This window comes from Catharus ustulatus, chromosome 7 (assembly GCF_009819885.2).
Source record: "Catharus ustulatus isolate bCatUst1 chromosome 7, bCatUst1.pri.v2, whole genome shotgun sequence".
NCBI classification, from domain to species: Eukaryota; Metazoa; Chordata; class Aves; order Passeriformes; family Turdidae; genus Catharus; species Catharus ustulatus.
Window position 1 is genome coordinate 20247196 of NC_046227.1, and position 27494 is coordinate 20274689.

A 27494-nucleotide genomic window follows, 5' to 3' on the forward strand; every position below is an offset into this window, starting at 1 on the left:
TCAGTATGTATTCAAATTTTAATGTTCACCCCTGTTCAAAACTGTTCACATTTTGCACTGAAAATGTAAAATATCTAAAGTATTCAACAAGAGGCTTTGGATATAAAAAGCTCTGCATTATTTTTTAAAACAATTTGCCAAGTACTCAACCACTTTTATTCAATCGGTGTTTTTCTTAATAAGTTTTTAATTCTGGTGAATAGGAAGAATGCAGCATTGTACACTGTCAGTACATACTAATGACTATTCTCTTATGCCTAAATATGAAACACACTTCAGATTTTAAGCTACATTCTTAGAAGTCTCCAGCTATACTCTTTAGTTACAACTTCATTTTATAATTATGCTGTTTCATAGTTCCCTTTCCAAACTGAGTATAAGATATATGAATCACTCACACCATAATAGGGTGCAAGTGATCCATTGCCTGTGCTTGCCTTAAGCACAGGAATGAATTTTGCCATATTAAAGGCATTTAGAATATCTACTAGTATACTGAATTCTGTGAAATTTTAATACTTTCTATATTGAATCTCAAAACCAACTCCACCCAGATGCTGGAAGGCAAAGTAAAGGATTGCTTTAATTTAACCTAAATTTATGTCTTAGGGTTTATATTCTCATCTCAATTACTGTATGGACTAAGCAGAAGTAGCTGCAAACTGAGATTTGAATATACCCATTGCTTTTTGTTTAGCTTTTTAGTACTCGCGGTATAATGCTTTTGCACTAGTTTGAATTGGTATGCTACTTGAAAATGTAGAATACTGAGTACATTTGCTTTGCTGAGTTAGAGAATTAAGTGAAAATAAAGCATGCATTTGTGTCTAACTTCACAAAATAAAGCATGTCATGCCGTGCTTGATTTATTAGAGAAATAGTAGAAGGCAGCAAACAATCTGAAATCCACTCGCACTTTCAGTTTTGCATGCCTTATGCATATTTCTGGCTGATGGCTTTAAACATTTACTGTATTTCAAATTTCCAGTCCAATTTCATAACTTTAAAAACAAAATTAGAGTATTTGATGTCTTAAATCTCTTCTAAAATTCTATGGCTATTCCTTAGATTCCCTTACCAGGAAAGTGGCAGTGAGGCATTTTCAAGAATACTCAAAACTTCATTAGCATGAAAGAAATATTTCTCATAGAACTGTGTTATAAAACACAGCATCAAGTGTCTGTCATTACAGATTCACAACTAATAATAGGCTATATATTTCTATTTCATATTGGATATATTTCTGCTTGGATGGGGTGGACCACTGGTTCCTCCCCTTATCTGTATTGTGGGTACAGTGTTTCCCCCTTTTCTACCCTTAATGAGTACAGTCTGATTAATAACTACATTGTATATTAAGGGTTAGGAGGAGAGACAACCTGCAAATCCCAGTACCAGTAAAAGTAGATTCTATATATTCATCCTCCACTGCTTCTCAATTGCTTTAAATCTTTGGAAATAATTCTTTGAAGTTTTGATGTTAAAGAAAACACATGAAAATGATCAAATGAGTATTTTTATTTAGCGTTTCTGGAAATTTTTTTTCAGGAGAAAGGTAACTCAGCCATTTTAAGATTTTTTGTGGCTTTTTAAACTGAGATAAAAATTAGCTTTCTTTAAAAATTGTTTTGGAAAGATCTATATTTTACCCTGTTACTCAATTTATAACTAATATATTCAAAATAACCTGAAGAAAGTATTGAAGATTACTCTTAATACATTAAACACACTCCAAAACACCGCGAGCTGAATAGTCACAACTACAGATATTTATATAATTGCAGTTTAAATTTTTTGTGTAATTTAAAACACCCTATATGTTACATTAAGTAAATCACTTGAAGTGTATACACACAATATACAACATATAACATCCCTTCTTGGAATCTGAATTCAGTCTTCTTTGGCCTGTCTTGGAAACTAGTTTTCATAATTCTTTAACAAAATGCCAGTAAGAGTATTATCTTTCTTGGGGTTTAAAAATGTCTTGCAGGAGACATGTCAGCGATAGAAAAAATTTCCATTCTCTAGGAAATCCACTTCATAGAGCTACAGCCCTTGCAAGCACCAACTGCAGGAGGGTATCATTAGTGCAGAGGGTTTGTAGCTTCAGTGTAAATGATGTATCAGTATCAACCATGTTCAATGTCAATTTAGCATCTTATCTCACAATTAAGAATTATGTATTCACTCTCAAGAAAGTGAGTCAATATTTTCTGCAAATTTCTCTTAAAAATAGAGGAATATATTTTGTTGATCTAAGCATCATGCACTCAGAAGGATTTTTTGAGGACTGTGATATTATTCATTACCTTTGAGTTTTATGGAAGGTCTATTAGAAGTTTTGTGTCTCCTGAAAAGCAATTTAAAAATTTATAAACTTTATATAGATGTTCATAAATCATACAGGAAACATCTTAGAATTTTTTTAGACTGTAATTCTACAATAAGAAGAGAACTTCTGAAGAGTTTCCTTATGTAATTGAAACCGCTTCAATTTTTTTCCAGTTTTGTATTTGTTGTATCTTACAGAAAACCCTTATTGTTAGGAACAAAATTCAAAGAAATTTGAATGGGACACATAATATAGTTTGCATTTTAATTGAAAATGTTACAGGGCATGTGAAAGTCAATAACATTTCATTAATGCAACAAGGAGGGAAAGAAGTTGGTGTATTTTCACTGCATCCAGTGAAATACGAAGATACTATTCTGACATCAAGTAACTGCTCTGTTTTCATGCTCGAGTCTCTTTAAAATATCTCTTTTTACAATAGCTCATTTCTCTTTACCAGGTCTTCTCAAACAAAGGGAGCTCTGTGATTTATTGCTTGGTAGATAATTATTTTTAATACATTATGTAGTATCATGTATTTTCTTCTATATTGTCTTCAAAAGTACTTTTTGTGTACTTGATTTTTGGTGAGAAACAGAATCAGGCTGCTCCAGAACCTCATCTTCTGTTAAATCCAACTGTGTAGCTTGTTTTTCATAAGACTGTTATGTGAGTAACAAATGCTTGTGTTGCTACTTTAACAAGTTAAATTTTCTTACTAAAGCCAGAACAGAACTGCAGAATCACTTAGTTGAACCTCTCTGCTAAGAATTGTGGCATTCCAAGATATAAATTCACCACCCAATAGTATGAAATTTCTCCAGCACCAGGTACTATGAAAATAGTTTGTGCATTGTTTGAGAAAGTATTTTGCTTTCTATGAAGAGAAAATTCACTATCGGAAGCATTCTTCAGTCAGGTGCACTTGTACAGTAACAGTTACAGAGAAGTAGAAAATACAATTGTCTTGTTCCGGGAGTGATTTTCTTATCCTCTAAGACCTTTTATACCATATTTCAGCTTTATTTGTTCATTGCTGTTCAGATTAAGATTTACTTGTAACTTCCTGACAGGTCTCTTTGATTCTTCCAGCTGCCTGCTTTTGCATATTCTCAGTTAAGTCCAACTTTTTTTACAATCACTGTTTTAAATGGTACTTTTCTAATAATCCTCACTGTATGTTCCCAATACAGTCTTCCTTTTACTCAAAAAAATTGAAGACATTTTCATAAATAATTTTTTCAGTTGGTTCACACAAGGTGTTTCTCATGCCTAACACTGACAAAATGCATTCATTGTTTCTTTTTTTTCTTTTTTAAAAAATTGATTTAAATAACAGTATAGTACCACCATCAAAATTTACTTCTACAAACTTTTGGTTTGCTAACTTTTTAGTGATCGTGACTCAAAGATAAATATTAGTTTGCTAAAATAAGGTGGTTTTTAAAAATTTTTTCTAACTTTTTCTAACTTTTCTAAACATTTTTCTAAGTGTTATTTAATTCTGACCTTACATAATCCTATATCATGTCATTAAAAATAAAATATATGTACGCACATATAATTAAGGCAAACTGTGTAGCAAAAGTGGAAATTAGTTTTTCTACTATGCACCTCTTAATGGCAAAATCCATTAACTACCTGTAATTTGTGTTGGAAGACAGGTAAGAGACAAAGCCAGACTCTTCTCAGATGTAGAATGTAGTTAGTGGATTATAGATCATACATTCATATCAACATGGTGCATGGTGTAGCGCTCTGATTTCCATTTGTGGGATAAATTAGTTTCTTGCAAGAAATCCATTAAGATAAAAAAAAAGTAGTTAATTGAAAACTAGAAAGTTTTAATTACTTAGATAATTCTAGATTTTTAGGTTCCTAGAATCTAAAAATTCTCCCAGTTCCTCTCTAACCATTATTTGGATCATGTCAAGTAGGTTGCACTTTCTCTCACAGATATTCCTAATTTTCATTCACTGTTGCCTCTACAGCCAGTTCATAGCTGATCACCAAGCATATGCAGCATGCTTCTTCCCAGGGTACCATTCCAAGCTACTCAATGACAAAATTTGTAGTTTTGAGGTAAAAGAATTATCACAATCTCTCTCTCTCTCAATTCCTTCTATTTATTCCTTTTGTGTTCTGTCCTCATCTGCTAGACTGCAATATGTTTATTACCTGATATATATAAACATTGATAAAATGGGAGAGATTTTAATTATTATCTATGAGTAAAATTCCCATCTACAGTAGAGTGCTGTGGCACTGTACTTTATCCTTTCAATATAAAGGACTTTTATCCTTAGATAGCAACTGTGTGAATTGACAGGTAACCAGTGTGATCAGCAAAACACAGCTCAAATGTAGAGTAGATTTATTTCATTACCTTGCCAACAATGCTGGGAGGCAAGACACACGGGGCCACAGGCTCCCTTAGGGTTCCTTCATCCTCCTGGGGACAGCAGGATCTGCAGCCTGCCCCAGTACATGAAAGGGCTTCGTGCATGCGCAGCTTATCACAAGGCTGTGCTTTTATGAGCTCCCTCTGTCTCCCAGCAGGAGGCTCAAGCATGTCTGTGAGAGTGCGTTATGTCTACACGGGAATTCTACTTCTCAAAACAGGCAGAGGAAAACAACACTAGACATAATAAATGGAGTTTTCCCACACTGACATGATTAGCATTCCCAGCTACAAGTTCACTTTGAGAGAAACTATTCCCTCCTCACCAAATCTTCCAGTTTTAACCTTTCCCTCCCAACAGCTATCTTCAATCCAACTCCATGTATGTGCTCAAAGGAGACAGGGTATCTTATATGGGAATATTTTTCCTGTAGTGCATCACCAGTTATCTTCCTTCCTGGGCATCTCCAAATCTCACACTGAGCAACTGTGGCAGAGATCCCAGAGCCTCTGCTGAGGATCACTCTTAATCCTCAGCACTGGGCCATGTTTTTATTCTGTCTGCTGGCCCTCAGGTCCACTACCTCCATTGCTTTTGTGACAAACATTTTCAACTGACTTAGCTGCTCCTTAATTAAACCTCATAACCATTTCCTCCAATCCCACTGCCTTTTCTGCTGTATTATGATTTGTAGAAGAGGCTCCTCTAACTTCAGAGAAAGACAGTTTTCATCATCAATTTTACAGTGCCAGGGAGAACAGAAAGCCATTATTACAGCATCAGGTAGTTAACCTTTTTGATTAAGGGGTGGGCTTTCCTCATGGTCTACCTCAGGTTCTCTTTTGATCCCCTGCCTGGGATAGTTACTCTACGTTTACATACACTTACTACGTCCTTTCCTCCCTTGCCTCAATTCTTCCACAGTTTGGGAGAGAGTGTTCTCTTGTCTGCTACTTGATACCCACTGGCTCAAATCAGCGTGGTTTCAGTCTTCTGGACCAAGGATCTAAACCAATGTCTACTTGTTCACTTCTCCACCTCTCAATGCAAATGTTCTCTCTGGCAGCTCTTTGGGAACTTTTCCTATTTAGGCATAAAATTATGAAGTTGATACCTTCCAAGTAGAGGCAGATAAAATACTTTTTAATTTTGAGTAGAAAGAATGTTCTACACGCAGTCCTATAATCTCCCTTTCCATCCCAAAAATAGTAACTTCCTCCTCATTTGCACCAGGAACAAAGTTTGTAACTTTTTCACAGAATATGCAAAAGCTATGGGAAAAGTGGATAAGTACTGCTAAAGATTTTTCCTTGTTTACAAATTTCAGGAGGCCCTGATATATTCATTACTCAGCTCCAATGTAGGAATTTCTGGAAAATCTGTGGCAGCTGAGGTGCCAGGATCTATGGAAAATACTTTCCCCAGGCAACTAAAATGCATGTATATCTCACCATGTGTTCAGTTATGTCTCCCACAGCAGGACTCAATCTAGTAAAGCTTCCTTATATTCTATTCACACAGCAGGGATAAGCTGGTGTTTTGTACAATCCTCATTCTACACATATGAATGGTTCTCACGGCAAAACTGATTTTTTTCCTGGTTTTGCTGTTTTCTTTGAGAATTTTTCAAAACAAGATACAAACAGCAACCATGAAAAACACGTGGACTACTGATTTGTCTTTACATAAAATCATATTGGCCAGAAGATAGGACATACAGTTTGCATTGTAGTAATTATTTTATCTTATATATAAATCTGATATTGGAAGATAAATGTTACAGAAATTTAAACATGAAAATTTTGGTATATATATGAAATATTGCTTTCTTGTAGAGGAGACATGGTTTCCCACAATGATTTTTTTCCCCCTGGATGAATGTTGACTGAAATGTAAAATAGTCTAGAGCTCCTTTGTCTTTTTAGGCATCAGGTGTTGCTTCTCACTTGTTCTTATTGCTGTTCCACCTACCTGAAGCTATAGGAAGGTGAACAAGCAGAATCAACTTGGGCTTTTGCAGCTTTGCTCACTGGAGTCAGCCTGACCAGCAACATTCCAACCTTGAGGAAATGCATAGGTAATTTATAAAACCGAACAAACTAGCATACCTCTTTTTCCAATTTACTGGCATTATATTCTGTATCAAGAAATAACAGAAAATAAACCAAAGAGAACAGCCCCTTTTAAAATAAAAAATGCATTTTGAATCATGTATATCTGATTTAGATTTAAAGAGCAAGCAAAAATAAGAGCTGTAGTTGTCAACATTCTTTTAACCTTCTACAGCCTCTTTCCAACAAGATGAGAATGACAATTTTTATTTGCTAAATTAACTCATTAAGAAATGCTAATTGACCTCTTTTCTGCATTCAGTTTGCTTTTCAATTGGTTCTCCCTTTCTTCTGTCCATTCACTGTAACTTTCACGTGTAGGTGTTTGTGTATATATGGGTGCAATTTTGGATATGTATTAAGTTAATGTCCTGGTTATCCTGAAATACCTAAATACCTCAGCTAATTCCCAAAGCGAAAAAAACAAACAAAAAAACAAAAAAGTTAATACAGAAAAACACTGCTAAGGCAAAGCATTAGGGGCAAGGCTCAACACTGTTGGGGAAAAAAATTCAAACAGAAAACAATGCAAACAGAAAACAGCTTCTAAAAGTTTTAATTTTCTTTTCTTCTTTTCTTAAAAAACCTTCCAGGGGGACTGGATAGCTCAAGGGGTTGGTAATAGGATACAGAGCCTTTCATCTCTAGGTCACCAGTTCGCATCCAGGCCAGGTCAGTAGTGACCAAAAATTATTACCATTTGATGGGTTTACAGTGACCTCTATGAAATAAGTTGTTGGAAGCATTGTTGGAACAGTTGGTGGAAGCTGTTCTCTTTTTATCCAAGAAGATGTGGCTGATCTTTTCATAGTCTCAGTGGTGAGACTGCATTACCTATTCATCTAAAGGTGCAAGATACGCTGATGCATTTTGTAGAAATCTTTTTTTCTACAGCTATTATCAATTTATAATTGTTGTAACAGTTGTTGTTGCTGTTAGAATTCTGCTGCCTGTTCTGGATCTGTGCTACGGTTCAATGGATGTCAGGGTTATTATAAAGGTAACTGCTACAGGCACTCAATTCATGAAAAACCATTCTTTGTGTGAGCAGAAGTAACCTTAATTCATTTGAGTTGCAGAACTAAATCCCCATCTTTCTTTCTTGACATCTTTATTTTCAGGTTTTTCATCAAGACTAAACAGAGGAATTCAATCAGTGTAACACATCTGGAACATTTTTATGCGTGGGGAGAAAAAAAGATAAGACAGACACTAGCTGGCATAGAATTTCAAAGCAGCAATAGCATAATGCAGTGTCATAGATCAGGTCAGACTTGGAACAAATTTCAGAATTTCTAATTCCATTTCTAATTTGTATGTTGTTCTCAGTTCCATGAAGCTGAGTAGCATCAGATTTATCGCTGGGATCTTTTAATCACCAAAAATACAAGTGATATTTAAAAAAGAAAAAAGTGCTAAATTAAAAAAAATAAATTATAAGGATATTTTGCTACAGAAAGGTCCATTTCTACTGTCTGGTAATGGAGGAGACACTTCACAATGAAAAGAAAATATACCCTGAAAATAACATTTCTACCTAAGATCTCTAAACAGGTCCTAATTCCTGGCCATAACATTTGGGAGGAGGAGGGGAGGAGGTTGCTGAGTGATGAATAACACAACCACAGTATTCCTCTTCCAAAGGCCTTCCAGAGGCTGTGAAATACAGGTAGTAAAATTGAGCAGTTCTGAGCTTGCTCACAACTGTGCTGCTAGTGGGGGTGAGTGCATCTATATTTCAGGGAGCAGAGAAAGACTAAGACAACTTAATATACTCCAATATCCATACCAATCCTCTCCTGCCTTGCTGCAGGACCCAGATTACTGAGAATCAGAGCCCTACTTCATATTTTATTTTTCCTTCCTACCAGGTCCCAAAAGTTTACAGAAGAAAAAATACAAATTTTAAAATAAAATATAACTTGTAATGAGAACCTGGAATTGGATACACAAGGAAAAATAATTGCTCATCACAAAAGTTTTGATAGGTCTGACAGACACATGTGATTAATTACTGCATATATCAGAATAATACACCTTTTAGCTACATAAGATTTATTGACATCTTGCCTGCAAATGTCTGAGAAGGCAACCCCCTCAAAAATAATTCAAAATGCAAAATTAAAAGTCCTAAATGTATCCTTTTTTAGATAAATGAAGGGTATTGCTAACTTAATACATGAAACAACAAGACTGGAGCTTGAAATAAATTATGTTAATTCAAGTAGACACATATTGCAAACTTGTCTTGCTTTCGTATACAAAGAAATTAATCTTTGTTACAATCTTGCATGGAACAATAAGGCAATAAAGTTGTGTATTTAATTCGCGCATAATTCTTTTATGTAGAGCTTAGTTTCTAGATTCATGGCATTTGTATTTTCAGCTTAAATTTCAATGTTGATCAAATCTACAGGTTGCCATTTTGATTTAAACATTTTTAAAGCTATAATTTAATGCATTTTTAGAATTTTATTATGTCTACATTTTTCATTTAGCACATTTTTTCTTTTTTGTGTAGAACAAGTCAGTGTCAGGCATCATCTTACTACTACCAGGTCTTCTCTTTTGTTTTTCTATTAATTATTTTCATTATCTCACTTATTTTCTTTTTGTTATATGTACTAATGCTAATAATTTAAAGGAATGGTGCAATGCTGCAGTTATTAATGTACTGCTTTAATGTTATAGTATTAGATTCTGAATTAGCATTTATTAAGGAATGGTGAAACAGTATACAAAAATGTATTGCTGTAAATATGCTTATACTCTTTTCTCTTTCCCCCTGTATTTGTGTACTAGGTGGTTGTGAATGCCCTTTTAGGAGCAATTCCATCCATCATGAACGTGCTTCTCGTTTGTCTTATATTCTGGCTAATTTTCAGCATCATGGGCGTAAATCTGTTTGCTGGGAAGTTCTACTACTGTGTTAACACCACAACTGATGAAAGGTTTGAAGTCGACCAGATCAACAATTTTAGTCAGTGCGAGGAACTCATAAAAAACAATCAAAGTGCCCGATGGAAAAACGTGAAAGTAAACTTTGATAATGTAGGATTTGGGTATCTTTCTTTACTTCAAGTAGTAAGTGATCACTCTTTATATACCTTTTCCTGTTTATATGCAGTAGTGAAAAGCAATTCTAGCAACACAGAGACAAAACATTCACCTGATGATTTCTATCTGTCACATAGTAGTGCTGCTACACTGGTAATTGATGACTCTTTTCATCATAAGCAGCGAGTCTACTATGATGAATAAAGAATTTTTAGGACATCTAATGGACACATCTTCCTGTTTATGGTTCCCTTAGTCCTACAGCCCCTTCTAACTTTTAAAGTTTCTAAAATTACCTAGGAGTGGTACTCAGGTATCTAAATATTTTAAGTTTTCCAGTTGCTGAAAAAAAAATCTCCATTGGTGTGATTAAGTCACAAAGAATTCAGGTAATAAACCTCATCTCAGGTTTGTGGCTGCTGCCAGAGCAGATCTAATCCAAAAAGCAATTTCTCATTCAGAAGAGAAATAAGAAAAGAAAATAAAACTAGCACTTGATACTCTAATCTATGAAATATTTTCCTGATATTTCTGTGCATAAGGACCTCATGGAGTTTATTGCAAAATCTCAGGGAAGAAGAAAGAAAATATATGCAGATACTGTAAGATTATGATGTCACTATCAAAAATTATGTCCTCAGAACACTGTCTATCTTTGTATTTTGAAGAGCCACCAGTCTGACCCAGCTTTAATCAAGAGAATGCTGGACTTTTCCCTATGTTGTGTACCTTCAGCAACCTCTATATACTTTTTTTAATGAGGTTACTATCTGAATCGGGATTATCTTAGGTTTACTTTTATTGCTTTTAAATAAGCTTCCAGATTTTATGCTGTTTATACAAAATCTCATTAAAACAAATCATTAACTTGATGCAGTGGTATGGACACTGTCCTGCACAAAGTCTAAAACAATAGTTCTGAGCAATTTGAACTGCCTCTCCCAGCTAATACAGCATCTTACTTCTGTGACTGATAAGTCTGCACATTTAAATTTCAATATGATTACTTACTTTACTGTCACATCGGGAGAGAGTGGAGAGGGACCAATAGTATTAACAAAATAAAATACTGAACTGAATACAATTTGATTTTGATAACTAAACTTTAAGTACTTATTTTCTTTGCCTTATTTTTGAAGTTTACTCACCCAGAGAGGCAAAATGCTTCATTACAGGTGTTCAGGAAAAAGAAGACATCAAAAAACTAATTCCAAGTAGTTTGCAACTCTATTTCTAGTAGTAACCTATTCTAATCTGCAATAATTATTGCAGGTTCATTTCTTTCCTGGCTTTGTGGCCTCAATCACCACCCTCAGGTACTTGCAGTCCTATTTCAGTGTCCTGGCTATGCATAGATTATTTCATCTTCTATTCATTAAAATGTCTACAAGACTTAGATTCTTAAATTATTGGATTATTTGGCAGGCATATTAGGAGAAATTTGACAACTATTCCCACAATTCCAAACACAAAAATTAATCTAGACCTACCACAGAGGGACTTAGCCCTCATAGAGGACAAACCTACTTATTTGTGCAGTATCTACAATGTAGAGATCTTGCAAGAACAAGAGACCCTCACTTAATGATGGAGGATTTTTTGTGTGAGTAGAATGTCCATGACAATAGCACCTAATTTTTCTGTATTGCTAAAATGCTTGTAACAGGGGCATTTCTGTAATTGAACAAAACAGAAACTTGTCTCTGCCTCTTTTAGGGTTTGATGAGTAAGCCAGTAGTAGTGATTTTGCAGTTATGGAATGATAAGAGCCCTAGGTCTAAGAAAGAATAATATCAGATTGATTTTCAGTTAATGCATTAAAATGTGGAGAATCTATGGTTTTTCACCTTCAAGAAAACAAGGCCACAATCCATAACTGAGAGATTCATAATTCACAGTTCATATCTGTTTGAGATTTTTACATTGCTTTCTCAATCAAAAAAGATTTATAAGGTGATTTTCTATTTGATACATAATGTACTTTGGATCAAACTCTAGAATAAGTCTCCAAAACCATCAAGTCAAAACAAACATGAGACTTGAACAGGTATGTCATAGCCCTAGGTCTTCCTACCCTTCCTAAACAACTGGCAGCAAGAAGACTAAATGCTAAGGTTTAACTCAGTTAAAGGTACACATTATTGTGTCAGAACAAAGCTATTGAAGGTTTAGCATTTGGCCAAAATTATATACTGAGCCTGAAAAATGTGATTATAAACCCATGGTTACAAGTGGATGTACTTTCTGTCTGCCTAAAGTGAACATTAATGGCCTTTCTACTGAAGTCATTTGGTTCTCCACCTTAACAATCTCAGGCACAGACTTTTACTAGTGCTGGACCTGAGAAAATGACCCCAAAGAGGTCAATGTCATTTTTCTAACAACAATTTCTGTGAAGAGTATCAATGCATGAATTACTGATACAAGGCCAGGAGGCTAGAAAAGAAATACAGAAAGCTTCCTCTTATTCCCCTTCATTTCCATTCTCCATTCTGCCCTCCGACTCCTGCACTTTGAGTCACTTTGAGTCAGGCAAAAAATGCTCTAAATCCCTTCATCTTTTCTTGGTTAATGTAGGTCTTTACTATCTGTATCACTAATAGGAGTGAATACTAATGAAAGTTATAACCATTTTTATGACAAAAAATTGAAATGAAAACAAGCCAAAAGAACTTCAAACCAAGGCACCAAGGGCCTTATTATTCTGGCAAAGACATAAATATTTGAGTCCTGTGAGCAACCGTTTTTTTTGTTAATGTCTCCAGGAGTATATGGTTCTGTTCATCACAGAAAACTCTTCTAAGAGTGATACGAAAAAGAAACATATATATTTCACATAGAAACAGTCAAAAGCAGAGGGATAATTTCAGAAAGAAGTATTCTGGGCTCAAAAAAATGCAAATGTGTGATAGTAACTTTAAGCAAAAGGAGCTCTCTAACAAGCTCTTTCTTGAGTTTACTTGGTAGTGGTGGTGAATGACTTTCCTGAATGAGTGGCCTAGGAAAAGAACATTGCCTAATTTTTGGTTGACATTTCTTGGGTTTTTTTCTTTCATGGGAGGCATATGTGTGGAAAATCTTTAGTATTATAGCATTGTTGTAAATTTTTCTGCCCAAAAATACAGTCTAACAATACATGTCAATGATAAAACCAAGTCTTATGGACTTTGTTGATCAGACTGTTTTCGAGAATTCTTACATAATTTGTAGTTGGAGTATAATTATTCATGCCATCAATCATATAAGTGCACATTTCTTCTATAAGATTTTTTTTCTTCTATAATACAGCATAGATCATGTTGTTTTATGTGGATCTTCAAGCTTATTTTTCGTTTCTCGGTCTGAATTTGCTTGAGTATTTCTCTGTCCCTAAAGAGAAGCATCAAAGCAGAGACAGATCTGCTGGAGAAATTCCTTTAACAATTGTCATGCACCAATGAGTGAAGAGGAAGAGGTTGGTGTACACAAAGAGATGTGGCATCTGCCCTGATAATTTTATAGCCCTATGCCTTTTAACTTGAACCTAGTGTATGGATTCCTTGGTAAGTAAATCTCCCAGAGGCCTGCTTTTATCCTGCTGGTAAGGGTATATCCTGTTTACCAGGATAAAATGTGGCAAACCAGTGGGTCTCAAAGCACAATATTATACTCTACTGTCTAACTAATATCAGTAAGAAAACACATCTCTTGAAGTGTATGGTAAAAATATCAGAAGCTGAATTCTAAGGCTAAAACTTTAGGGTACTTTCAAAGTTCCAGCAGGTTAGTATTTTAAAAACAAGAGGCTATAATATCTGCAAAAGGGAATGTGAATCTTTGTGGTGACTATTTCTGGTAAAGAAACTGAGTGGTAAAACTCCAGCATGACTTACAACTTCATTAGAAATAATGAAGGGTGAAAAAAACCTATTATTTTTTACGAATAGTAAAGGAGATGGGAGATTTTTGTTCTGTTGCTTTTTCTAACTACATTTGAATCTGCATTTGAATGTTTGTCATTGAAATCTCCTTGGTGGAAAAAAACAACATTTGGAACTGATGCTGACTTCAGTTATACTGCTGTAATCTTTGAAATCAACTAATTACTCCCAATTTAGTGTCAATGAGAATATACAATATATTTTATATAGTAATGTGCAAAATGGAAGCTAATAATTTGATCCCTTGGTCATTTTCTGGGTTATTTTCTTTCAGGATACAAAAATACACAAATGATAACTTATCTTCTCTTAAAGAGAACACATTGCAGATAAATATAAGCAGGTCTATGCATCCACAGTAGAAATAGTGCTTTCATTGAATAGGTTTCCCTGACTCTCTTTCTTAACTTCTTCAAAAATTTTAATATCTTAGTTTTATGAAACTCATTATAGAAATCAAAAGATAGCAATGTTATATTTCTATTTTCTCCACCCCACACTCTTTTCAAGTTTCCTTTTTAACAACAACAACAAGAACAACAATAATAATAATACTAATAACAACAACAATAATAATACATCTCAGTTCAGCTATCACTAGCTGAAAGGGTACTGTCTGTTTATACTGCAGTACTTTAATGATGATGGTGAAGCTTAATATTTTAAAATAAGTCTATTTTTTTTCATTGACTCTGCTTAGTCTTGGCTACACCAACAAAACTGAAAAAACCCCAATAATTCTGTTTTGCCTGGAGGATGATATGCAAAGATCATCTTGTGTCTGATTCTGAGGCAACAGCACACGCTTAGCACAAGTGCCACTCCATCATTCGCATCATATTTCTGAAGTAAAAGTGTGCCCATTATTTTCTCAATGTGTTTCAGACTGAAGGGCTAATTTCAAGTCATGGCATTCCAAAAAATGCAAATAGTGTACCAAGAGAGCAACAAAAGTAGCACTGCAAGACATTAGGTGATAATCTCGCCCTGTTTAGACCTTGTTTGATGAAACACTGAGTCCTGTTTTGGTTGCCATTTCAACAGATGAACTTGTATAACAGAACTCAGAGGAAAATAAGGAGAGGATCTGTTCTGGAAAACAAGAGTTGCATGGGAAGATTTAAGGAACAGTGATCACTACCTAAAAAAGACAGCAACAATCAATTTGCAAAAAGTAAAAATGCTGTATGAATATGATTATTGCAGTTCTCCAGATATGTAATAGCTATGACAAGTGAGTCTTAAATAGCAACCAAAGGATATATTAGGAAATAAAAAAAGGAAATGCTAGAATACATATTTTTATAAGGCTGTGGATTATTCACCATTAAAAGCCTTTGAGAACAAAATGTAATTATGTAAATAGACCTTATCTACCTTTCCTAATCCCTTGCAGTCCAAGTATTCCACTAGGGCTTTGAATTCTTCAGCTGACTTCTACTTGTTTCAGATTTATTCTTGATTTATTGGTCCTCCAACACTACATTTTGATTTCACCTTCATACTGCTAGTTGTCTGAGCTTCACATTTTCTGTGTTGACTCCAGGATGAAAGATGCTGCACATTGGATTTCATTCTAAGGATAATCATGCTCTTTTCAGTATTCCATTGTTTCAAAACTTTAAGGACCTGTCCTTTAAGAAAACTCATTTCTTCTCATTTTAAGTTCACTTCAAATTGATGCCAAACTTCTTCAGGTTCCTGCATAAAAAAGGCTTTTTGAAACTTTCACTAGAAATGAAACCTCAAGATGATGGTGGTAGACCAAAAACCATGGATGAAGAGTGTGCCATTCCAGAGTCTATCTGCAAGTGGTCTCTGTGGCAAGGAAAATGAAGGAACGAATGATCTACAGCCTTGTTTTGCAAAATTCTAATGAGGATTAAACAACATAGAACTATTAACTTTTTTTTGCTGTCTTTTTGGGCACAACTGGATTAAAAAACAAGTGATTTCTATTTGGAAATCTTGGCTAGTTAAAAGAGAATTGCCACAACAGAGAAAATTACTTTCTGTTTCGAACATTCTGATGAAGCAATCTACACCTCACTGTCGAATACAAAAATTTACAGATTTTGGGCAGAGGAAGTAGCTCCAAAATTTCAGTAAATGCTGTCATTTATGAAGCATATTAAGTATTCAGTGCACATAAAACACTTCCTACTATTTTATCTCAGAATATATGAGACATCTGGGCTACGCAAAGCACATTGCATTATATTTAAAGAGAACATAGAAATATTAAACCAGGTAAATTTTTTCAATGTAGATTCTGATTATAGGAAAATACCTTTTTTGAGATGATGAAATTTTTGGTTTCCCTTTCTGATTTGGGATGGTGGAACTATATAGTGTTAGTTATTAGTGTTAATATTAGTGTTAATTGGTGGCAACAACTTTTGCAGTTGACATGATTTGATGAACTAAAATGCCTTCTCTAATTTTTGGTAATTAGAAATCAGAAAGAAGTTAATCATACTGCTTAAAATGTTCATATCAAGGCAAAGTAATGGGATACACAGCAGTATATCCGATGAGCAGCTGAATAGAAAGCCAAAAGGCAAAATTCTTTAGAAATCTAATCCTACTAATTATTCCTGGTGCTGTACTGCATTGCTGGAAATTATTAAATGATTTGTCTTTAGAATGCTTAAACAGGTGTGTACTGTTTACAGGCTACATTTAAAGGCTGGATGGATATTATGTATGCAGCTATTGACTCAAGAGATGTAAGTACTTCAAATATTTTGAATTATCTTTTTTTTTCCTGAGGTCTGTCTCTCTACAAGTGTGTATTTATCCTGCATAAGCAATTAATATCCACACAATAGAAGGAAAAAACTAAACTAATTAGTAGGAGATTCTGTGGTAACAAAATTTAGACAACTGAGTGCAAACTGCCAGGTGCTATCAGCAAGAGGTGGAATAGACAAAATACATTTATGTAAGTGGTAGGAATATTGTCCAAATACAAAATAATGGGGACACTTTGTGCAAGGTTGCCACTTGTTTGGTTGAAATTTTCACATGAAGTTTTAGGAATCATATTTCACCTTTTTTTTTCCCTTAGGTGTTACAGCAACCCAAGTATGAAGACAACTTGTATATGTACTTGTATTTTGTCATCTTTATAATTTTTGGGTCTTTTTTCACCCTGAATTTGTTCATTGGTGTCATTATTGACAACTTCAATCAGCAAAAAAAGAAGATAAGTATTGTTTCATTTCCCTTCTAAAGATGTTCTTAAATAATGAATTTTTGCAGGTGCCTGATATATGGAAAGTACACCCATAGCTTGTTGAAAATTGAAAAAGCTGCAGTATGTTAAGACAAAATCATTAACGTCATAAGATTTTTCATTTAGTGAATGGGACAGATCCTTTTGTTTTCAATGCCCAGTTCAGTCTTCCTCAAGTCATCTGTTTTTTCACGATTCAACTTCATGAAGTCTTCCTGCTTGATCCAGCTGTAGATAATCTCAATGGTATATGTGGTCAGAGTAGGAGATGCTTACCTTTAAAATTATTTTCTGTAAATAGATAAAGCAATGAAAGCTCAAGGACCAAAGCAGCTATGAATTACTAGTTTACTTTTACTTTACTGGACTGCATCACTTTCTTTGGGCTTATGTTAATAATGAGAAACACTAAGCAAGAATTCTGGATATGGTTTTTTTGGATATGGATTTTGGTTTTATGTAGAAACACAGAGGTATATGGCCAGGGAGCCTGTCCAGCTTATGGTCCATGCATTCCTACATCTTCAAGCTTCCCATAACTCATCCATAAAGGACTGTATCCAGTCCTATGTGTGCATTGGCATTCCTGGAATTACATGTCTACAAGTATCTCTTATCAAGGAAAAAATTTCAAGAGGTATGGGAAGTCTCATAGGTTTTCATTCAAACTGTCTCTAAAACAAGGTTACTATGGCTTTTGATTAGAAATACGAAAGACCCATAATTCCTTCTTTATCTTCACTGTCACACTACAAAGGCTGGTTCATGCTTTTGCTAAACAGAACTTCATTGAACACAGAACTAATCAAAATTCTTCAGCTAAGTTTCTCCAAAGTCTGATAATCCATCTTCTCAAGAACCTTGAAGACTTTGGGCCCCAATGCCAATGTCATTGCTAAACTAGAGATACCTAAAGCACACTCCTGTACTGAAAACTGACTTTGTCTTTTTCCTTTGTTTCCTAAAATCACAGTTCAGAAGTGACAGTATTGAGCAGCCCCAACTGAGTTTATCTCAAATACTGTTTACTGTATTTCTTCCTATAAAATAAAAGAGGTACTGGAAATTATTTCTTGGAGTTCCAGGAAAATAACTGTAAAAAATGTTTCTTGCATTTTTTTTTTTCTTTTGAGAGATACAGGACTGGATGTCCAGACTTCTAGACTAAATGCTTAAATTGTCGACAACTGTACTTGATAGCTAAGAGATTTTTCCCAATTTAGTCTTGATTTTTGCATCACTCAATCACATTTCTCTAAGAGTTTTTTCAGCACTGCATATAAATGTGATTATAACCAGTTCTGATTTCATGTTTTTACTTTGGAGGTCAAGACATATTTATGACAGAAGAGCAGAAGAAATACTACAATGCAATGAAAAAGCTGGGATCCAAAAAACCACAAAAACCTATACCAAGACCAGGGGTAAAATTATTTATACACATCAGACAAATAGTTACTTACAAAGAGTTTTTATTGATATAGGGAGAGCAAAAATATGCCGATTGAAAATTATCAGTAACCGGGGACTGATAAGTCAGCAGAAATGCAAAATAAAAATAAAATCAAAAATTTATTTTCACTTACAACTGTTTTATATACGAATATGCAACACAGGAGGCTAAACTAAGTTGTTGTATTTGAATACTCAAGACCACTAGTTACAATTTTATTGAAGTCTCATAAGCCTTACTGCATGTGTTTTTCTATTTTCTTCTAACAGGAAAAGAAAATAAATTACAGTTTGCATTGGATGTTTCTTTTTTTCTTTCTTCCTCAGAATAAATTCCAAGGCATGGTCTTTGATTTTGTGACACAGCAAGTATTTGACATCAGCATCATGATTCTTATTTGTCTTAACATGGTTACCATGATGGTGGAAACAGATGACCAAAGCAAAGAAATGGAAAATATTTTATACTGGATAAACCTGGTGTTCATTGTCCTTTTCACTGGAGAATGTGTTCTGAAATTGATTTCACTTCGTCATTACTACTTCACTATAGGCTGGAACATTTTTGATTTTGTGGTTGTCATTCTCTCTATAGTAGGTAAGTCTTGTCAATTAAACTAAAAAGAAGGTAAAATGAATAGGAGGTGAACTTTTACTGGAATAGAGCTATATGGTGAGCTTTCACCATTGCAAGATTTACAGCCATGTCATTCCACTTTACATTTTAACTTGTAATTTAGCTAAACCATCAAAACTGTTATAATCATCCAATGTGTATTGCATCTGCAAATATTACCTATAACTGCTAAAACAGAAATTATGCAAGTGTAATCTCCAGAATATCTTTAATTGCTACATAAAACTGCCAATTTTAAAACTATGTTTCTAAATTTCTGTTGTGATATGGTGATGTACCTTGGTTTTCCTTTCTTTTTTTTCTTTTCTAGGTATGTTCTTAGCTGAGATGATTGAGAAGTACTTCGTATCTCCCACACTATTCAGAGTCATCCGGCTTGCCAGAATTGGTCGAATTCTGCGCCTCATTAAAGGCGCTAAGGGAATCCGCACTCTGCTTTTCGCTTTGATGATGTCTCTGCCTGCTCTGTTCAACATTGGGCTGCTGCTCTTCCTGGTCATGTTCATCTACGCAATATTTGGCATGTCCAACTTTGCCTATGTCAAGAGGGAAGCTGGGATTGATGACATGTTCAACTTTGAAACGTTTGGCAACAGCATGATCTGCCTGTTTCAGATCACCACGTCCGCTGGCTGGGACGGTTTGCTCGCCCCAATTCTGAACAGTGGGGAGCCAGACTGTGACCCTAACAAGGCTCATCCGGGGAGCTCTGTAAAAGGTGACTGTGGCAACCCTTCTGTTGGGATTTTCTTCTTCGTCAGCTACATTATCATATCCTTTCTGGTAGTGGTGAACATGTACATTGCTGTGATTTTGGAGAACTTTGGTGTTGCTACTGAAGAAAGTGCTGAACCCTTGAGTGAGGATGACTTTGAGATGTTCTATGAAGTCTGGGAAAAGTTTGATCCTGATGCAACACAATTTATGGAATTTGAGAAATTGTCTGATTTTGCAGCAGCACTTGACCCTCCTCTTCATCTACCCAAACCTAACAAAGTCCAGCTTATTGCAATGGACCTGCCCATGGTGAGCGGTGACAGAATTCACTGCCTTGACATCTTGTTTGCTTTCACAAAGCGTGTACTGGGGGAAAGCGGGGAGATGGACGCCCTCAGAATACAGATGGAAGATCGGTTTATGGCATCCAATCCTTCTAAAGCTTCCTATGAACCAATTACAACCACATTGAAAAGAAAACAGGAGGAGGTGTCTGCTGTCATCATTCAGCGTGCTTACAGACGTCATCTTTTAAAACGAACAGTAAAACAAGCTTCCTTTATCTATAATAAAAATAAAACTGAAGGTGGGGCTGGTCAGGGTATGAAAGATGAAATCCTTATTGACAAATTAAATGAAAACTCATTTACAGAGAAAACAGATATGACCGCATCAACAGCAGTTTGTCCACCTTCTTATGATCGTGTAATGAGGCCAGTCAAAGAAAAGCATGAAAAGGAAGATAAAGATGGTCAGAAATAAGAGCAAATAGCAAGCAAAATCATATATGTGCAAAGTAGTTCATAGCCTATGTTTGTGTCAACAGGACTCCTGAAGGAGGTCTATGCCAAACTGACAATTTTTACAAATGTACTGTACAATAAAGGTCAGTGCCTATTAAAAGTCAGTGATCCCTTGTCAGTGACTGTGACTGTGATAAGAAGAAACAACCTTGACAGGAGGTTACTGTTCTCACTACCAGCTGACACTGCTGAAGAGGAGAGAAAAAATGGCTACACAGACTGTAGGGACCAGTTAAAGGGGTGTGAAACCAAGTATTTGTGTGTTTAGCATAAAACAATATGGTAACTGTACCCACTGTTTGCATTTCAACTGCCACATACTTCATATTTTTACAAAAGCTGTGTTGGTGGATTCATCTTGTTTTTATTCATATGTTGTTTATTATATGTGACTATTTTTGTAAATGGGGCTTCTGTTGGGGCAGGGAATTAAGTATACCTTTACAGGTACAAGGGCCAGGTGTTCTATTATACAACTAATATACACACAGAAATTATTTGCATGAAGGCATGCTGCACTTAGAGATCATGCATGAAAATAACATTAAGTCATAAAGAACAACAGGTTTTTTTAGCACAGTGTTTCTGGAAAGGAATAACAGATTTTGAGGTGCTTAATTAATGTATTCATGTTATATCATGTTCAGACAAGTCTTAGTATGCCTGTAAAGTCCTCTACAACTCACAAGAATAGTAAATATGGTTTACTTTTTGCACAGACCATTAAGTTTCAGAAGGTGCAAATGTCTTCCTAGGTCTGGAGTCATAGATTATGTCTTTGTCAAATGTCTTTCTGCATACAAATACTAAATGAATCTGCCTCAGCCCACCAAATTGATCAAAAAAGAGCCCTCTATAAAGTTGTTCTGCTTTATCCTGCAGTATTGTTTAGCCATCTTCAGCTCTCAGTAAGGTTGATGTTGTACACGTTAATGAAAAGCCCTCTGCTATGTAAATAATTTTTAACCTGTGGTGCATGTTTGAGCAAACAGATAATGACTTTAGCACATTTATTGCATCAAATATGTACCACAATAAGTGTAGTGTGCAAGCATTCGACAGGTAAAATTACGTATTATCTACCATTATAGATAGTTTGGATGCAATCAGTGCATGTTTATATTGCCTATGCTGCTATTCTTTAACTGTCCAGGATTCTTAAACATGGGAAGCCATACATCAGAGCTAAATGAAATAAACTACTCAAAAAGACCTCATTCCTCCATACCATTAAGCAATATTTTGCAGCTATTTAGGAGCTTATTTGTTTTACATTTCTGAATTTTCAGTGAAAAGCATATAGTGTATATCCAAACTGTACAGATGTTGAAAACTACTAAACCTGTTGAAAATAATGTTAGGATTTTATAAGCAAATATAAATACTGTAAAAATCATTTTATTTTATTTTTCAGCATTATGTACATAAAACAAGAACTGAATTTTATCTTCAGGTTGATGTCACAGCATTTTTGTTACTTTCAGTCCATAGCACTTTTTCACAGAAGAACTCCAGAGAACAAGATATATCTAAGAGAATGGATAACTGTAGGATCTTATTTTTTACAGTATTTGCCAACATATAAATAATTTCTGCGAAATAAGTTCATAATTTGCTTCTAAAAAGCTATGTTTTTGGGGTTTTTTTGCAGTTGGGAAATGGTCTAAAGTTCAAATTGAATGTCTAAGCAGTGCCTGCATCATAAGTGTTCAGATACAACCTTTCTTTCAGAGAATCCTGAATTTTTTCTCATATTTACTCACTGATTTTTTTTCCCATTCATGCTGCACTAGAACATTCTAAATGTTATCTAGGGTCCACGATATTTTTTCACAGAGAAAGTAGCAAAATTGTATAATCCAATCCATCAGGACATTTTATGTTTCTTACACAGGAAAATTAAATATAGATTACTTTTATTAAAATTATTGACTAAATCAGTATTAGTGAACTGCATGCAGGAAAATGCTATTACCCTAACTGATGCTAAAGAACATTATTAATGCGTCAAAATAATAAAGATTACATTTTTTATTGTACGTTCCTTTTGTGTTTATTATCTGACATTAATGTAAAAAGGGTATGCTTTTAAACCACAGAATGAGAGGATACTGAAAACCTTTACAGCAACTACACTGTTCTTCCATGTAAGAAAATCCTTGTTAGTCACTAATTAGGAAGTTCTTATTTAATGTGCTTTAGACAGTGAGCATGATGCTTCTGCACGTATCAACAGTTCTGCACTGAGTGCCTTCATGCAGCAGCTCCATGCAGTGGGGTGCCCTGAGTGTGTCCAGGAGCTCAGAGCAGTCACAGGAATGAGAGCTGAGCATTCAAGAGTTTACAAAGACAATGTGAGGGCAGAAATTAGTGCTAGATCCATGACATTTCCCAGCTTGGATGGAGAGCCAGTTTATTCTTGCTGGGTGCCGTTCACAAGCAGGCTACAGAGCATCTCACATTTGAGTGCATTTCTGAGAAAGGTGAAATGGTGTTGGAACAAATAAATCATTGGTCTTTCCCTCAGGAATTTTAAAAATCTCTCTAGAAGCACCCCATTCCTAGAAGCAACCATTTGTGGGTACTGATAAGGGAAAAACAAATGCATCTGGAAAGTGGGCCTGTTCCTTATCAGTTGCTTCAGTGAATTTCTGAAAATATTAATTTTACATGTTTACATAATTTTATATTGCATTCCCCTACAGATTACAGTGAATACACTCATAGGTGAGTACTGAACTTAATATTAAACCAGTTGATCAGCAGTTGTAGTCTGTATGCTTGCTCAGTGGCTAATGCAGAAATAAAATTGCACAGCATTTCCCCTGAAATTCAGCACAAATTTTTCAAGGGAGGGACATTTTTCTGTGTAAAATTGTTGGTAACATTATGGAAAATGAGGTCTACAACTTTGATTAAAAATCACTAAGTATCAAAATTAAAAGATAAGTACTTTCCTATTAATATGTGCACAAAATATGCCTTAATGGGTTACCTTAAAAAGTATGTAAAAAGACCCAAGTTGTAGGAATGCTCTTCAGCAACCTTTGTTACTGATGTCTAGAACTTATAGCAGAGAATGCTCTCAGCTCCACAGGAAAGCCTGAATTTACTAGTCTTTGCAACTCTAATTCTCAGGAGGAAAGAAGGGTGGGGGGGAAAGATGAAGTTTCTCAACCTGATGTGACCCTGTTGCTATTTTATTTCTAAGATAAGTGTCCCATAATTTGAAGCGCTCAGTTACATGATGAAATGTATGGAATGTGGGCCAGTTAGCGGTACGTTGGGCCAAGAAAAGCAAGGAAATAAAGCCGTTCCCAAAGCTCCCGTCCCGGCCGCGAACGCTCCCGAAGCACTGCCGCCTGCCCGCCGGCAGGGGGCGCCAAGGTGCAGAGAGCCGCCATGCCGCCCCCTCAAGCTCGCCCCGCGGGTCCCGCCCCGCCGCCCTCCTGCAGGATTCCTTCCCGTGTCCCTCCCGCCTCCTTCCCGCCCAAGCCAATGGCACGGCGGTGTCTTCACCCTTCCGGAGCCCCCCCGAAGTGGCGTTGGGTAGCGACGATGGACGCTGAGGTGCAGCAGGTGGGCGCCACCGCCGTCCCTCGCCGGCGGAGGGAGGGAGCGGCTGGGAAGGAGGGAGGGATGGGAGGGGCTGGGGGTGCCGGGCAGGAGTGCGGCCGGCCGGGCTGGGGCGGGACGGGGCGGTGGGCGCGGTGTCCCCGGGGCGAAGCGTTGGCCCCGGTGACCCGCGGCCCTTTCTCCGCAGGCGCTGCTCAATTACTACTGCCAGGAGGGGCTCTTCCAGCACGCCCGGGCCGCGGCGAACGAGGCGCTGGCGCGGGTGGGCGCGGACCCCGTACTTCTCTTCTACAGGGCCTACGGCGCGCTGAGGACAGGTAACGTTTGGGGCCGCTCCTCCCCAAACGCTGCGCTTCCCTGCCTCGCCTCCCCAAACTCAGCCCTTAGTCCGCCGCGCAGGGAAGAGCGATGTTAGCCTGAATGTATTCCGCGTTGAGTATATTACCCGTGTGTTAACATCTGTCAGCGCTCCTCCCCGGTTTGAATGAAAGTGACAGCATCGTACCAAAGCGAGAGAAACAAGTGTTTTTCTTCTTCATGGTTTCATGAGCATGGGTCAGGTAAATGCGTTCCTTGGAGGGAATTTGAGCCCTGCCCGTATTGCATTTGATCAGAAACTCACTGGTGTCTGCCAGTTAAGAGCTCTTCCCTTCAAAGCAGCTGTGTTAATTTTGTTGTATTCTCTGTCTTAGCGAAACTGACAGCTAATAGCTAGTGAGGGGATCTTTGTATAAATTATACTGTTCTGAGAAGTTAATTTAGCAAGATGTATATTCCAAGGATGTCAGAAATATTAACAAGTAACCTAACAGGAGGGCTGAGGCAAATCTAGGAAGGTGTGCTGGTTTTGAGGGAGTGTGTCTGTTCCCAAACTCCCAGATGTTTTTATGTAAGAATCATGTCATTTTTCAAGATGTTGTCTATTTTGCCAATACTCAACATATTCACACAAATAAGCAAAAATCCTGGTTATATAAAGAAACAGGAGCAAAAGGAGCTGCTCAATGCCCTGTATAAAACAATAAATGTCATTTGTATCTATCTGCCAGTCGGTAGAATTAGTACATAATTCAAGTTCTTTGCATTGAGATGCTGTTTTGTTTCTGGTTGGAAGACTTGCACAAACAAGTGAAAGTGGGTATATGCATAATAAACAAATGCATGGAAGAAAAAATAGAAGGGAAAATTTAAGTCTGATGTTTGATGATTATATACTTTGTCTTGAGAAATGTGATAGCTTATTCTGTGCTTTTTTTTTTCCTAGGCGATGTCCAAGAAAGTATTCGACAGTTGGAGTCTATTAAAAACAAACAGGAGGTGTCACTTTGTACAATGATGGCTCTGATTTATGCCCATAAAAAGAGCCCTAATCCAGGTATGCCTATTAAGACATGTTGTTTCTTGTTTTTAACAGCTCTGTGTGAAGGCCTGAGTGTTGTAGGCTAGTTCTGCTGAAGTTAAAAAGGTTTACTCTGGCTTTGCATTTGACATAGGATCTATTACTGAGTTGAATGATGCTTGCAAAGATTGTAAATAAAAATACCAAACCACAAAACTCTGAAGGCTAAGAGTGAATGTTAAAATAAAACACACAAGATCTGACTTATTGACCATGATGAAAAATCTTTGAAGGAAAAAAATTGAATCAAGCTTCTTGTGATTGTTGTTCATTCATGTGTGGTATTGGTACTTTTGAGCAGAACTGCAACTTGAAATGTCTTTAAAGCCATGCCATTTGTATCTTTCAAGTTTTCCTGACCATACAAATGGAAAAAAGAATTTTGTGAATTTTGGCATTCCTTTCTCCAATGTAAAAGCTGGGATGGTATTGTTAAGAATTACATTCTCAAAGTAAGAGTTGGTTTATCAGGTGCATTGAGTAGTCATTAAACTATTGCTGCAGTGTCTTTCTCACTGTGCACATTTATAGCTGCTGCTGACAGTTTGTTAAAAAATTAGATGTGAAACAGCTCTGATGAATGGCATCGCTCTGATGGATCAACCTGAGGATTAATACTGCAGGATGGCAAAATTATTGTGGATCTCGAGACTCTCTGAGAATGAGAGCCTTTCTCTCATGAGAGCCTTTCACCACTTCCAGAGCAGGAGATGGAGTTGGCCAGGCAGGGCCTGCCTTTCCCAGTGCCTGGCTGGGTGTCCTATAGGTGCTGTGTGATGGCACTCAACAATCTGATCCGTGATCTTCCGTGACACCGAGGTCAGGCTGACAGGCCTGTAGTTTCCCAGATCTTCCTTCCTGCTCTTCTTCTAGATGGACATCACATTGGCTAACCACCATTTGGGACTTCCCAACTTCTGGGACCTCGCCCTCAACCGTGTTAATGGGAGCCCTCTTCTACCTTTTCCATCTGTACCTGATAAATATTACTAATTGGGTGGGATTGCCTGCATGTTTTCTGTACTGTACATTGAAAAACAGTATTTACTTTTTTTGGAACCCTTGCCTTATGTGCTGCTCTGGTACTATTTTGAGAGGCTGACAACAAGAACTCTGAACAAAACCTTTTCAGATCGAGAGGCTATTCTGGAGTTGGATGCAAGGCTGAAGGAACAGCGTAAAACAGCAGGACAGCAGGCTCTGTACTATGCTGGCTTGTTTCTGTGGCATCTTGGTCGTGAGGACAAAGCCCGTGAATATGTTGATAGAATGATCAAAGTTTCTGGTGGTGGTAAAGAGGTAACTGGTTTTTACCTTTCTTTAATGTAAAACATTAATAGGACAATGCATACTGTGAAGCTAGATTTATGGCATTAGTGCTGTTTGGAGGCTATCATGAGCTATTTTGTGTTCTACTACTTCCCTTCTTAACTGTCATAAATTTATTTGACACAGCTGAGTAAGTTCCCATAATGACTTTTTTTATTGACTAATATTTATTTTCACTTAGTAAATAATAAATAATGGTTTAATAAATCAATAAATAGATTTTAAAGTGAGTATTGCTACTTGATACCAAGCCTCATAATTCCTAGTAAGAAAATAAGCATGATAGTCTCGCTAGAGGGAGACATACAATCTGAAGGCTCACAAATAGTCAGAGGATTGGGGTTATAAATTTTCAGCTGTTGTTAAAGGCAAAATTTGCCTGGGGTTTTACTGGAATAAGTATATGGCATTGTCTTTGGCACTTATATACAAGCATCACAATTCATTAAAATCTTGAATCTCTAAAGAGGTTCCTGAAAACTTACTATGTTATTTTTTTAAAGGCGGTATCAGCTTCA

At 36.3% G+C, this 27494-nt stretch overlaps 2 protein-coding genes across 8 annotated transcripts in view; both read left to right on the top strand.

The window, feature by feature from the left end:
- LOC116998526 (sodium channel protein type 1 subunit alpha) overlaps positions 1 to 22711 on the top strand; it is a 91965-nt gene extending 69254 nt beyond the window's left edge. For 5 of the 6 annotated variants that reach the window (XM_033064275.1, XM_033064276.1, XM_033064278.1 and 2 more), the window contains 6 exons: positions 9651 to 9932; positions 16501 to 16554; positions 16896 to 17033; positions 18383 to 18487; positions 18843 to 19113; positions 19463 to 22711. In XM_033064275.1, the coding sequence (XP_032920166.1) occupies positions 9651 to 9932; positions 16501 to 16554; positions 16896 to 17033; positions 18383 to 18487; positions 18843 to 19113; positions 19463 to 20631 (2019 nt within the window). In that variant the 3' untranslated portion in view covers positions 20632 to 22711. The remainder of the gene's footprint in view (positions 1 to 9650; positions 9933 to 16500; positions 16555 to 16895; positions 17034 to 18382; positions 18488 to 18842; positions 19114 to 19462) is intronic. The other variant, XM_033064279.1, reaches the window with a different exon arrangement.
- A 1422-nt stretch (positions 22712 to 24133) lies between these two features.
- The window catches only part of TTC21B (tetratricopeptide repeat domain 21B), a 38857-nt gene continuing 35496 nt past the window's right edge, over positions 24134 to 27494 (top strand). Inside the window, exons 1-4 of one of the 2 annotated variants that reach the window (XM_033064290.1) lie at positions 24134 to 24251; positions 24436 to 24565; positions 25513 to 25623; positions 26780 to 26946. In XM_033064290.1, coding sequence (XP_032920181.1) covers positions 24171 to 24251; positions 24436 to 24565; positions 25513 to 25623; positions 26780 to 26946 — 489 coding nt within the window. In that variant the 5' untranslated portion in view covers positions 24134 to 24170. The remainder of the gene's footprint in view (positions 24252 to 24435; positions 24566 to 25512; positions 25624 to 26779; positions 26947 to 27494) is intronic. The other variant, XM_033064291.1, reaches the window with a different exon arrangement.